This window comes from Macrosteles quadrilineatus, unplaced genomic scaffold (assembly GCF_028750875.1).
Source record: "Macrosteles quadrilineatus isolate MER2022 unplaced genomic scaffold, UCM_ALF_1.0 Scaffold_2__2_contigs__length_208266976, whole genome shotgun sequence".
NCBI lineage: Eukaryota > Metazoa > Arthropoda > Insecta > Hemiptera > Cicadellidae > Macrosteles > Macrosteles quadrilineatus.
The window spans coordinates 159,360,728-159,375,536 of record NW_026542595.1 but is presented as its reverse complement, the minus strand read 5'-3'; the positions used below and the strand labels follow the sequence as shown (position 1 = coordinate 159,375,536).

Below are 14,809 nucleotides of genomic sequence, written 5' to 3'. Positions count from 1 at the left end.
CAATTTGTCACATCGGATTCCGAAATTCCACCAAATCGTTGCCGCATTCCTCAAATGCATCGGACATGGATTGAATTTTAAACTGACAGAGTATGATTTAAATTGTCCCCTCCCCCCGGTGGAGAAGCTGGTTGAGTTTATTTTATTTCAACGGTGCGACTCAATAGCTACTGGGCTATTGATTCCATAGGCAATATATTGCATCTAACAATGTTATGGCGTTACCACCGTTACCGGCAAAATGTGTTACTCGAATAATTCGGGTAAATAAGTGTGTATTAAGTATGCAACCCGCAAGATCCCTACAAATTAATCACAAACGATTAGAGCAAAACGTATTTGGAATTGTAAACTCAGAGGTAACTCAGTAGTGTATTTACTAACTTGGAAAACGCAAATAAAGCCCCATCCTCTGAGTTTACAATTCCAAATACGTTTTGCTCTAATCGTTTGTGATTAATTCGTAGGGATCTTGCGGGTTTCATACTTAATACACACTTATTACATACTTATTGATGTTCATTCGTAGGCCCTCGCGGCCAGTGTCGGTGTCATTATGAATTCACAATGATTTTCGCAAATCCAAAGACTCTTGGTGTACATTTTTGACTTGTAGCTTAGTAATGATAGGACGTACCTGCCATGCTGGGGTATGAGGCGTAGGATGTGGCGGGGTCCAGATGGTGCGCGGACTGGTCATGGTGTAGCCTATGGTTCCAATCCATAGTCTTGGGGTATTGTGCGTGAGGTGGCAGCCTAGAGCTGGGCGGCAGCAGTAGACCTCCGTAGCCGGCCATGTGCTGGTGATGGTGGTGGTGGTAGTCATGTACGGCTCTGCAGAACAACACATTGGTTAGGAAACTAAGCAAAGAGGTTTTGTTTTGAATGCAGTGGGTGAACAAATTTGAACCAGCCAAATAGGTAGAGATATTTGTTAACCCTTGAAACTGCAAGAAAGGAGACGAAGAAATCATCAAGAAAACAAGAAATGGCGTAGTACATCTTACACTAGAGTTCGTGGTGTTTGAGTTATTAATTAGAGCACTTCAGATGCAGCGGAAAAGTTGAGAAGGATAACTTGTACAACTTACTATAGGTTAGAAAGGTTTTATTGAACAAACGAACTTTACCTGCAGGGTCAGGAAATCACAATAAAGTACGAAAGAGTTGGTTTTTCAATGAAAACTAATTGAGGAATATGAGTTTCTTTTAAATTAGTAACGACAAAGTCGAGGTTTGGCAAAGAGAAGATGTAGATGATCGAGGGTCTCACAAGAGCTGATTTGTTAAAAATTTTCCTTAGTAAGACTGAAAACGACATGAAGAACTTGAAAAAAATTGGAAAGGAATTGATATTACTTCAACTCAATCTTGTGGGATGTAGGTATTAATATTTAACAAAAATATGGACCTGTATGGGCTAGAGAGGTGGAGGACTGACTACACAAATAATGTGCACAGTATGAGATGTGGGAAGAAAATATAGAATTCGTATTGTTTCTTTATGCGCTCACAGGATTGCAAAACGCATTTCTGTGCTTAGGCCATTTTCCAATAAATGTTGGAGTAGCTGGTAAACTACCTATTAACTTTTTGGGTTTTGTTGTCTACCTACCTATGGTGGTGCGCGGCGGCGGTGTACTGTTGGTAGTGCGAGTGCCAAGGGTCGGCTGGGGTGTGTGCCGTCGCCCCATGGTACATGGACTCTCCATACAGACCCTCGTGACCATGGGAGACACTCACGCTCTCCTGGTTCCAGAAGGAGGGAGGGAAGTTGCGGGTAGACATCGGGGAACACTCTGGAACAAACAGGATAGAGTTAGTCGCCAGGGAAGAGACAACAGAAACATATAAAATAGTAGCTAGTGCTACAGAAATTTGGTTTACAAAAAATACTTGTCTAATCACATTTTGGAACAACATTTATTATCAATTACGTGGCTTTAAAACAATTATTGATACACGGTTAGCCAAACGTAGTTTTCTTTATCCGCAATAGTTTCTTAAACGACATTTTAAACTCACTCACACAAACAAAGGTAAGTATCTTACCGGGTTCCACATTGGCTAGCTATTAAACCCTTCTTTACGTCCCAACTTCCTACCCTAAGACAATAAATTCTAACCCTCAATCGATCAGGTTAGGCATAGAGGTTGCGGCACTATAACTTGGATAAAATCTATTGGTGATATTGGTGATTTGAACATGGGTCCTCAGGGAGCGAAGACCGTTTTAACCACTAGTCCAGCTTAATACCGACTTAAAAACAAATTTTTGCGTTTGTGCTTTACCCATTAAACAACATTGAATTGACTATAGAAGTAACACGTGTAATTTAATTAATGTTCGACCTTAAAGGTAACCTAAATAGATTGATGAGAACGATTGAAACTTGGAAATTTAAGAATTATTTTTAACGGTCAATTAACAAGATTAGATACATATTAGCTGCCTACATTAGCAACGCGTTAAAATACATTTTATAATCGAAATTTCCTCGCTGTCACAAAATCGCAAACTGCATCTACACCGTATCACAAATCAAACCGGAGGAATTTCGCGACCGTACGTAAATAATTTGAAGACGCGGCGGAAAATTTTAAAGAGCGGCCCTCGACGATAAATCCGGGTGTTCCCACGAGCTCTGCTAATTTAAAAAGCTCGTTATAGCCGGGTTGTCACAATGTCCAGGCCGTAACATAATATCATCAACACAATTCCTACGGGTCCGATTTACAGAGGCTGTAAAAGCCGGCGTCTGATATCTAGCGAGATAGCGTCTGCGTCTATATCCCCGGCCTCGCGTCGCTGATAACATTAAATATGTGTAAACCCCGGGCCGAGGTCAAAGGTCGCGACCCTTGGGGGATCCGTCACAACGGGCGTACTCACTGGTAAACCCTGGTGTTTACATGAGTGTGGTCAGAGGATGTTTTGGTGGTAGTGTGATCCAGCATGACAGCTATGCTGATTCTTCTACTGATGATATGTGTTCAAAGTCTGTTTAAGTTGATGGATTTAATTAGTTATTTTATAAGGTGTAAGGATGTGAATTGAATATTGGGTGGCTTATAACGCCTGAGTTAAGCGAATGCGGAAAATGTGGGAAACTTTGCCCTTGGTCCCGCGAAATGACCAGATTATTCGAAAGGTCGTTTAGAGCCCAAATCCACCGTGTTGACCCAATGAACTTTCAATATAAAACATCTCGTAACCAGGACCCATTTTATCAACTATATTGAAACGCATAGCCCACAATATCATCCTTAAGCACAATAGCATCATTAAGTATGAAATCCTATGTCAGATTCCTCACTGTACGCTTTGTTTGAGTCAGTAAACAAATTAACGTTGATCAGCGAAATAGTCAAATAAACAACCATGTTTAGAAATCCGTGCCCACGCATTTATTAGCCCTCTGCACCCGTTGAACACCACCACCTGATCCTAGGAGGAGCAAGCAATAATGCCTTCTAGTGTTTACATACGAAAATATGACAATTCATCATTTACGGTTACACTTTACACTTAGCAGGGAATTGTATGACGTTGCACTGTTGTTAATTCCGTATCGTAACAGTATACATACACCAAGAAAGTCTTTATCGATTTTGGGTGTACGTATAACGACATGTATGTATAACTGTGTATGTATAAGTAAAACAAGATGACGCAGGGTTGCTGCTACGGGGAAGACAAGGACTGAGATCAGAGATCTCGACCACAGATCTCGAACACAGATAAAACTGTAAAAGGAAGCGACAACAGCAACACCTGCATCAGCGAACTGCTGGTCGCTTAATTAGTCGCTGAAAACAATGTTCTGTTTCATCCTTGTTGAAAATGTCATCGACTTTCGATTAAAATAACACGCAATGCACACGTGTCTTGATTTTATACTTTACAATCATAAAGTTCAAATCGATTGCCGTAAACAAACATAATTACTTAAGTCAAAGTAAGTAAGTTCCTCTAGATACTCCAGCATGGTAATGGGTCTATTTCAATACGCCAAACGATATACCCAACCCATCTACATATTGCTTGGACTGTATATTGGTCACTTTTTCTTTGTATAATGACTATAAAAATTGCACGTAGCAATAGCCACTAAACCCTCATAGTTTATATATTTGAACAAAACCGTAAGTCTACAAATAGTCCTTGATCGCCTATAATATAATTTATTTTCAACGTTGGCAGTGCTGCGGCCGGCATAGCAACTACCGGCAGGTAATGATCCGCACTAAATAAACACCAAATTGTCTCAATTCTAAGAACTTATTATATAAAAACCGCTTGATTGCGAGTTGGCGAGCGGCGTGCAAAAACCAGCCGCGCTCCGAAATGGCGGCTCCGGGCAGACATACGCCACACGAGGTAGACAATGAACCTTGGGTACATGGAGGAGGTGGAATATTTGCAAGATAATATAAATGTAACTGATTTGTTATATCAGGTAATGTGTTGCTCTACTGCAATTCTTTAAGTACATTTAAAAAAAGTTATGTACGCAGATAGAACGATTGCCGGATATGTGTAAAGTTTGGTAGAACTCAAGAGTGATTTCACACTAAATATTTAGCTTCAGAAAGTATGGTGTCAAGTCCTGATTCACAATGGTTCAAATTTGTTACTTAGCTTATCAACTATCATTTTGTAATAGATGAACCGCGGAATGTCATGTCTAGGTTTTTGGTAGATCGTTCAAGTAGTAAACTTAAGTGTTTACTAGTAGTAAAACCTTGATAACAAGACTTTCATAGGGATTATAAAATAAGACTTGTAATCAAGGTTGACTTCTTATCGAGGTTTGCAATAACGGTTTAAGGGGATTTGAAAGCGACCTTTGTTATCAAGGATGTGCCTTAGAGTGACAGAAAAGACTCTATAACTACAGCAAGTTGTTCGTTGTTCTTTCAGTTTGACAATGGATAAGATTGCTTGGACAGTAATTAACATCAACGCATTCTATTTCTGATAAAGTAACTATTTGTATTCTAACCGGCAACACGGAAATTAAATCCTTTCCACAAAAGTTATCACAAAATGTCTACACGACATAATGTATAGTACTCGTTGTGGTGTATGTTAAGGCAGTGTGTTTGATATAACCAACAGTCAATGGTATATATAAAACACTCGCGTTGCCACATACCCAACAACCACTCCCGCCGCCGCTGGAGGACGGGTAGCGCTGCGGAGGTCCCTCGTACACTTTGTTTTACAAGATAAGCATTCAAATGCGTTAATGTTAATAGGCGAAGGTAGTTTTAATTAGAGGACCACCCAGTAGGCGGTCCCTACATCTACGTCATTATACCCCGGGGCTTATCACACAGACACACACACAACACACAGGGGTCACCTGTCACCAACCTCCGCCGTTGGAAATGAAATTTATTTGCCCTAGACATTTACTTGTCACCTGTCCTGAATGTACTTTAAATTTGAATGCGCATTTTGGATATTGCCTAATTAACAGTTTAAATCGGTGTAGCCCTTGTGAGGATGGTTTGGAGTATGAATGTAACCTTCTAAATTGTCTTAAAATGTGGCAGCGACAACCACTTCGAATAGGGTTTCGATCTCTTGGGTTATCAAAAAAAGTAAAATCGACCTGGGTCTAGGACTACCGCGCCACCTACCGTAATAACTTCCCTGCTATAAATCTATCTAAAGCTATTCTGTGCTCTAAATATTATAGGTTTTGACAAAATATGGTCAAGGAGGGTTTGACAATTCAAGCACAAGCAAAACTCACAAAATCGCAATAGCCCAAACTCCAATAACTATAATAATACCTGTTGACCACGCAACAGGCCAATTCGGTGTCGCATTTTCTGATTCCGTTTCGTAATCTACGTAAAAGGAACTGAGATAGAAGAACCCTAGAAAACCAACCGTGCTCCAAACTCAACCTTCTAAGCTAACCAAGAAAAGCCGCTTACCCTAACACCTCACTACACCGACAACGAGATAAGTGCATTTACGATCGTAACAAGGTAGTTATGATTCAGCTGTCTCGGAGGTGTACGGGATAATTTGGTGCGTAATGAATGTGTCAGCTGGCTTATTGTGTGCAAATACGGCGGGTAATACGAGCTACGAGGGACGAGCGGCGGTTTAGACTTTCAAAGTGGCCGTGCTATACCTCCGCTATCTGATCTGGGCTGCAGATTCGATAAATTTCATAGAGACGTGTTGTTTAACTTGTCTTGCGATCGTGTTCATGCGTTCCTCGGCTCCTCCCTCGGTGTGAACTGATTAGGAGAGGAATTCTTGAGGGGGTCAGGCCACGGTTGCTCCTGGATGTATTGGAACCTCAATTTGTTAACGGTATCGTTAAAATTTACAATAAAAGCGCCAAGAAATACTGCAACTACTTTCAGATTACCTTTGTTTAAATTTCTGTGGATTCCGATTCTCCAAAGTGCAAAATGCTGAGGACATTTTCGACAACCTTTCAGCAAATCAAACCTCAATGCAAAAATTCATGCCACCTTTGTCTGATTGCAACATGTGTATGTCGTAGTGTTCGGGTGTTAGTAGTCCCTTGCCTCACCATTCCTTAAAATTTTAAATGTTCAATATGTATCCGTTGAAATTATACCATTATACCAAAAATAAAACTGGCGCTAAAACTAATAGACGAGCCGGCAATACCATGATGGGTGAATTCTATTTTCGAATTGACGAACAATTACTCCTATTTCGGTTTTCAATTTACGGCACGCGGCAATCTACTCCTCAACTTGTTTTAGTTACTCAATTAGTTTGTGCAGTTACGACAGCGTGGATGCGAACATAATCTAAACCCGTGCTTCTATCACTCCTATATTGATCAACACAATGTCCTCGTCGGTCGCGAGGTAGCGGCGGCGCGCGCTCAAAGTGACCTGTACAATAAGGCGATGAGCCCGGCGAAGTTTGGAAATAAGCATGTCTCCGTGTCGCGCTATCGCCGATCTGATATATTATCACCGGCTCATTCCCACGCTGTGGTAAATGACTGCACTTCAATGTTTTATCGCTCGCCCGTTTTCAGATTTATATTTACTTTTTCAGCTCGGCCCGCTCGACTAGTTTTATCGGGCCATCAGCCACCAGCCATTTACTGCCCTAGTCGTCTAATGGGCTACCCCGAGCACCCATCAATAAACGGGTCTCACTCTCACGGCAAGGGTTACGTGGTTAACTCAAGGTCAGCGTTTGGGAAGTCGAGTTAAGGAGTCGACAGGTTGATGTTGAGTGCAATTAGTGATCCAGTGAAATATTTTGTTTTAAGAACCTGGTAGGGGTCAGAGAAACTAATAATTAGGAACAAGGGCTGTCTCGACTGCAGAGATATCACAGAAAATGTCACCAATTTTTTCGCTTAGCTAAAAAATTAACCCTTTACCAAGATGGGAACTTGAGCTAAAAGAGGGAAATTTTATGGAGAGGCTTTCATCACAAATCTCTTCGTCGTCCCCAACACATTATAAATTACGATCTTTGTTACACAGGTCTGACGAGCAACTAGGTCATGTCACCAATCATCAAGATTATATCATATCATAATTATTATTTTATCACCAATTGAGAAAGGATGCACCTACGAGTGTAAACTGAAATCCACAAAATCAACCCGTTGAAAATCCAAGAACATTGTAAACTGATCAGAATGAATAATCCGCTTAGTTAAAAAACAAACAATCAAATATGCTAGCGAAAGGCAAGTAGTCGACCAAAACAAAAATTAATAATTGTACGGAAGATCCCCATAAGTAGGCAACGAAGATGCAGACGACAATGTTATAAAGTCAACAGCGGATTGTACGGTAGCCGATAGATGGAGGCTGATCTAATTTGTTAACCAGATGTGCCATGGCTCGGGATGCGATCTGCGATGCACACAATATATGCGTCTGCCAGATGCGCAGTGCACAGGGCAGAGGTGCATAGCAGTGCAAAAATTTAAAAGAATATTGGCAATCAGATTATTTTAACCGAACGCTGAAATCGTTGGGTCGTTGAAACCTTTAGTACATTAATGGGGGATAGAGGTTACCTCCGTCGCAGCAAACCTGCAGACTAAACTAATTCCCTTAACTAATTAATAATTTAATTAATTAGGTAATATTTTTATAATAATTTGTCTGAATGCATTTAGACTAAAACATTTCCTCACACTTCTTACATTTGACTATTGAAACATCATTGATTTAACGAGAACTTAGATTTGCTGCTACATGGAAAAACTCTACGTGGAAGGAGAACTACTTCCCTATGGGGAAATTCGCTAAAACCACGCACTCCTAAGGAGTGGTCTTCAAACAGTCACTATATGCAATTCGGGTTATCCACACAAAATCGACCACAAAGAACACCTCGATGGTACATCAATGCAGAGAGTATTTTCGTGCTATTGGCAGCCGTGATTTGTGTCCGAAACATACAGTTGTCATTGACTTCGCGATTTATAGAGCACTGCTGCCAACCTAAACACGTTTGTCAAATTAATTACCCCGATCGGCCAATTGGTTCAGAGAATGAGTTCGACGGTCGATACTCGCTGTTTGGCAAAGAGTTTTCAAAACAGAGATGAATATTGTCAGTGAATAGCACTTTCTGCACTTAGTTGTGATTATAATTACGTACCTAAGCTATGGGTACATTATATTATCAGTACAACAACCAGTCTCTTGTGTGAGGGGACTTGTATAATAATAAAGGTGGAAGTTCGCAGTAACATGTACTGTATTAACAGTTGAAACGACACACAATCTATGGTATACAAACATTACACTTATCAAGAGTGACTTGTAATAGGGGTCCATTTTTATATTTTCTTTGTACCGCAACCCTGAAAGTTTGCACGGTACAGGCTCGGTACTAATAATTTCTAAATTCACAGAGCCTGACAACATTGACTTTACAACCGAACCTCCGCCCGACCGTCAACTATGTCAGAAATTGTCAAGCTTGACAAGCTTGGACCACGGGTAGTAAAGAATGATTTTTATTGCGGACAAGAGAAATAACAACCTGTTTACAAGAGAATATCAGGTTTCATGGAGTGTAAAATAATGGAAGTAGTAGAGCAGTTATACACTCGTCACGGAAATATCATAGTAGTGGTCACTGCCATATTTCATACCAATTGAGGCACATTCAGGACCACCAGTATGAACACACAACGACCTTATTACAAAATATTCGCTCTATTTCTGTTACAAGCTATATCCATTCTCAATATTTAGCAACAGTACAGATAACATAATTACGTACAATAGAAAGAAATTGTCTACAATATGTAACCAAGTTTTAATCCTTCATCACTTACGAAGTGACTTAGTCTACTGATAAAGACAATGGCCATTGACAAAACCTAACATTAGTGTTTATCACCCTCTCGCCCACAAAACCGAAATTCTCCACAGGGGAAAAGCTACACACATAGATGTAATGCTTGGAAAGACCTAAACGGGACTAACAAATTTTTCATGTCCCCAGAGGCTCAAAACACTACCCGTTCAAATTTCCATTCCCAGAGCACCAAACCTATGTTCTCATGTTATTATGACATGCTACATATCATATTTTATAGTGAGTAAGCATGACTTGTTTACGAAGATTTTATAATAAAATCAAATGAGACAAATAAAAATTCACTTCGCCTGCAGGATTGCTGTGAAGGAGGTAATTTAACCTCAATTGCCAACGTTGAGTTCTTATGCAACGCTTATCGGTGCGCTAAGGTTTGTAGGATGGAACCTGGAACCCATCGACCACTCTTCTACCCGGTACTCGCCAGGGCCATAAACTATTGGACGAAGGACTAGGAGACAATACTATCTGCACTTGTTACTACTCACCCTTGTCGGAGCCGGGGGAGGCCTTGTCCTGTGAGTACGACAGAGCTCTGGAGAAGTGCTGGTCCACGACACTAGCGACATCTCCTGTGTAGTGGGTGAAGACGACACAGTTGGCCGACATGTATGTGGCTCTCGAACCACCGGGGCTGGCGACGTCTGAATCGTCGTCATCCTCGCACCTCCCTGCAACAGGACATAGGGGATGAAATTTACCAATTAAATGTTTTACAACCTTCTTCCATGAGCATAAAAGAAGGTGCACAATGCACATAAATGTATTTTGCAAATTGATACTGTAATAGACAACTTACTGTTTTTGTAGGATTGTGTAAAGGTAAAGAGTGAACCCTTCTTGTGAATTTTCTTTACAAAAATGCAGTGGCAGTTTGACGGGCTAGGCTTTCCAACCAATTGTGCAATCTGCTAAAAAATGCTTTCCCGCACAGGATCTGTATCCTTTATCGTTCGATTATAACGAATTAGTGAGTCAGATTCATGTGTTGTAAGCACTTTTTGTTTAAATATTACAGCATAATGTAGCCAACAACTTGGGCGTAACACAGCACATTGTATTGTATTAACAACCCCACAGCAAAACTGCAGGCTAAGCGAATTTACATTTGCCTTATTTCATTTTCAATACAATCTTTTTTAACAACATAGGCCTAAATAGTACCTAGGTTTGCTGCTAAAATACGACAATAGGGCTAAAAGTTTTTTTTTTAATATAAAATATTCAATAAAATATAAAATGTATACTTTTTGCCAAGTTTGATCAATATATATACTCATAAACAAGCAAACTACTACGGTTTACATTCCTAATTATTTCTTCGTAACCAATAAACATAAAAAATACTATCTGTATTCAAGCTCTTCAAAGTAACTTAAAAAGAAATTAGGGAATCGTATATTTTGAAGGTCAAAATATTAGGGAAACATACCATGACCCCATGAAACTGTGTTTCCATGGTCCGATTATGCTGTATTTTTTTATTTTTTGTCTTTAACCGTTGGAAGATCTAAACTAAATGCGGATTCAGTGTTATGTTCTTCAAATTGCGTTGAAGGAAAGAACTCGTAAATTGATTCTATAATAGCAATATCTCACTGTAAAACATGGGCCAATTCCATACATGGTAACAAAGCAGCTCGACACAAAACTAGTTAGTACATGCAACGAGTATCTTCCCAACAACCAAAATCATTTTCCGGACAGTAACTGTTATAAATACTCATAAGTTGGCTTGTTTAGTAAAATATGGTAACAAATTGATGAACATTTACTCATGATCATCATTAGATACTGCGTTAATAGTCAAAGCTTACGATACAACTTATTTCTGCTTTTTAAAACATACTTTTAAAGTCCTCCAATTCGATGCAATGGGTTTACAATGTGATATTCAAGAACAACTGTAGAAGACCTTTCTCCAATGTATCTACAACCATTAGTGACTAATTTTATAATAACATGTATAAACATTTATAAAATATCATGGTAGTTCAGTACAGTGTGTGTGAAAAGGTACAAGATGTCATCTTAAGTGAACATCTTGTGTGTCTTATGCACACTGTACTGAACCAAGAGAGAGTATTATGTTTTGTTCATCTAATAAACCTCCCCCTATAATAGGCTTCAAGCCCTATCTCCTATAGAAGGTTGAGTACTGGTCTCTAGGCTTATATTAGGTTTTTGGTTAGCTTCATTTGGCATCAACCTGTAAATTAGGGTACTAAAGGGTTAGGTTCTAAAAGGTTTTTATTGAGTACTGGTGTCCACCCCTAGGCTTATATTAGGTTTTCCATATAGGTAGCTTCATTTGGTATCAACCTGTAAATTAGGCTTCTACCACAGATTAGGTATTTATAGGTATTTATTATTATACCTATTTAGGATTTATTATTAGGTATTTATAGGGGTCTAAACTATTTAGCCCTTCTAATCTATTTGGCTTGATAGGTAATATAATATTTTCTGATAGCTATCTGTATCGATGTACATGATAGCTATCTGTATCTATGTAGAGAGCTTTCTGTATCCATGTACATGATAGCTATCTGTATCTATGTACAGACAGTCTTTATTTGTGTAGAGACAATCTGTGTCCATATAAGATAGTGTTAGTCCATATAATTGCAAAAAATATTATGGGTTATAAGGTTTTTAAAAGAAAACTGGTTAAATATAACAGAAGCTTAGTTGACATTAACCTTGATAACATTATGTTCATGTGTAGTCACGTATGACATTGGACCTACCACTTTGGTTTACAAACTGTTTGTATTCTACTTTACTATATAACCTGATGGAATAATATGTAGAGTTAGTCACTCCATAACAGTTACAGGTGAGATTAGAGTTATTAATATTCTATAGCCAAACATGGTAACTTATGAAGAATTTTTAAAGTTTCTAATTAGAGATTATCTAATTATGAATTTGGGATTTGGGAAATTAAGTCCACATAGCAAAGAAGAAATTAAAATAATGTTTCAAATATTCAAGAAGAAAATTCCATTAATTCAAAAGCAAATTCATGATATAATCAATGGAAAATGTTTTATATCAAATAGAAATAAATTAGTCACTTGCATTTTCCAAGTACTTTCAGAAAATACAAATTCATTAACAGGAAATGCACAAGTTACATATAATCGTTTAATGGAATTGGAAAATTCTACACCTCATAACTCTTCACATCTAGCCAACTGGATAGATTATGGGATAAGAAGAAGAATGAAGACGTGTGATTCCTGCAAGAAAAATTCAAATTGTGTAAAAGATTGTACAGATAGTTCATATAGATTATTTAAACTCTGTTGTTGTTGTTCAGTATTGAACAGTAAATTCTGGAGGTATAAAAATAATTTGAAGTATTGTAAACCAGAATTTCATGCAAAACAAACTGACTTTGTATAATATGTTCAATTGTGTAAACATTTTTTCTTAATGTTGAAAAAATATTTTTACATAATAAAATGTTGTACATTTATAACCATTCTTTTTATTAACCCAACTATCATAGTATATTTTGTATATAATTGGTTTAAAACACTCAAAAGATTGACATATGTTATTATGATTTAACAACAATGATTCCGCAGATATTTGCTGACAGAATACCATTAATTGATTCTAATTTATGATTTAATTCTCTCAGTTGTTAGACTAGTAATTTCAAATGTTTTCTATAGTGTACAACTACAATAGCATCAGTCTTTATCTATCTTAAAATAGATCAACTTAACAAGTTATCCTATTGGTTATCAACCAAATCAAAACATTGAGGTATATGGTGACAGTGTACAACAGTAAAATGCTAACTGGACTAATATTTGCTGATCAATGGGATGACTCTTGTAGATATTTGCAAGCTGTCATCTTTATAGAAATGTATCTCATTCTTTGGCGATACAAAAGAAATGACTGATTCATGTCACATTTAACCAGTCCACATTTAACAAATTTGAAGTGTTCTTGGGAGTTTACCATGTTTTTAAGCCATATATCATATATACACAATCATCTAATACTCTTTCTTTTAGGGCTGATATAATCAAACTAGATACCAATAATACTAACACCTTAATACCTCTCAAGTGGTCAAATTAGTATTTAGAGAAGAAATTACCTAAGAAGCAAACCAATAACCTATACAGCTGGTAGAAGCCCTTAGTTAATCACTCTAATACATGTAGAAGACATATAGGGGTTAATTCATTTAGGTATCTCAAATTATTATTATCTAGAGAAGAATTAAACCTAAGAAGCAAACAGATAACAGCTTATAGGAGCCCCGAGTTAATCACTCTTTCTCCAATAAGGACTCTAAAACCTACCCCTTTGGTATCTTCCCCTCTAGGCCTATTATAGGGGGGAGGTTTATTAGATGAACAAAACATAATACTCTCTGTTGGTTCAGTACAGTGTGCATAAGACACACAAGATGTTCACTTAAGATGACATCTTGTACCTTTTCACACACACTGTACTGAACCAGCATGATGAGTGTTGTTTGACAAAAATCGTAATTATGTAATTGCTGACACCAGTTACAACAATATTCTTTTTGATAAGTTAAAAAGGGTATTTTAAAATTTGCAATAATTTATATTATGACAGATTACACAAACAATAAAAAAAAAACACGTAGCGTGCTAACGAGCTCTTACCGATAACATCACCTCACGAACTATAGTATAAATATATAAATCGTTTTAAACAAAAATCTCAACCCCTATTTCCAAGAAAAAAGTATTGTTGTAAATTATAGCACTCTTAGTCTCCGGATCATGATTTCAAGGTCAACAGAATTTTAAGCATTACTAGTAATAAATACTCGTTACCTGGCAGTTTAATAAATAGCTAACGGTAATCTCAAATCGAGACCCTAAAAGGTGTAAAAAATCGTTTTATCGAAAACAGGCTACTCGACAGTACCTCAGATCTTTAAGAAATTACACTTACATTTTGAATAGTGACCCAGTCAATACTAGGGTTGCAATACTGTATTACAACACATTTATGTACGGCACGGATACAGCAGTATTTTTTAAGTTGAAGATGAATATAGTTTGTTCCCAAACAGTACATGCGTACGTGTAGGTAGAAGATCTAAATATATGATAATATATTTGTATCAGCACAAAAACCTACCTACCCCGTTGATGTTGACGCCTAAATTCAAAAGTTGGCCCCGGAGACTTCGAATTGAGGACCTGAATCCCACTTCAAACTACAATACTGCCTAAAACCACAGACTATCATGCGTATACAATTTTATACCCTTTTAAACCCAAAGTAATACTTCCAAAACCAAAACCCACCTGAATCATCAGAATCCACCAGTTCCGTCTTGATGTGAGTCAGTTCTACGCCCGAGCTACAGCCACTATCACTATTGCCATCACTGATATCACTGCTGATGTTATCACCGATTAGACC

The 14,809-nt window shown here is 38.0% G+C and overlaps 1 protein-coding gene across 2 annotated transcripts in view; it reads right to left on the bottom strand.

Annotated features, from left to right (window-relative positions):
* LOC128987556 (protein vestigial-like) overlaps positions 1–14,809 on the bottom strand; it is a 188,922-nt gene that overhangs the window by 13,681 nt on the left and 160,432 nt on the right. For both annotated transcript variants that reach the window (XM_054408464.1, XM_054408463.1), the window contains exons 3-5: positions 9,862–10,044; positions 1,616–1,799; positions 638–834 (exon numbers count right to left, since the gene is read on the bottom strand). In XM_054408464.1, coding sequence (XP_054264439.1) covers positions 638–834; positions 1,616–1,799; positions 9,862–10,044 — 564 coding nt within the window. The remainder of the gene's footprint in view (positions 1–637; positions 835–1,615; positions 1,800–9,861; positions 10,045–14,809) is intronic.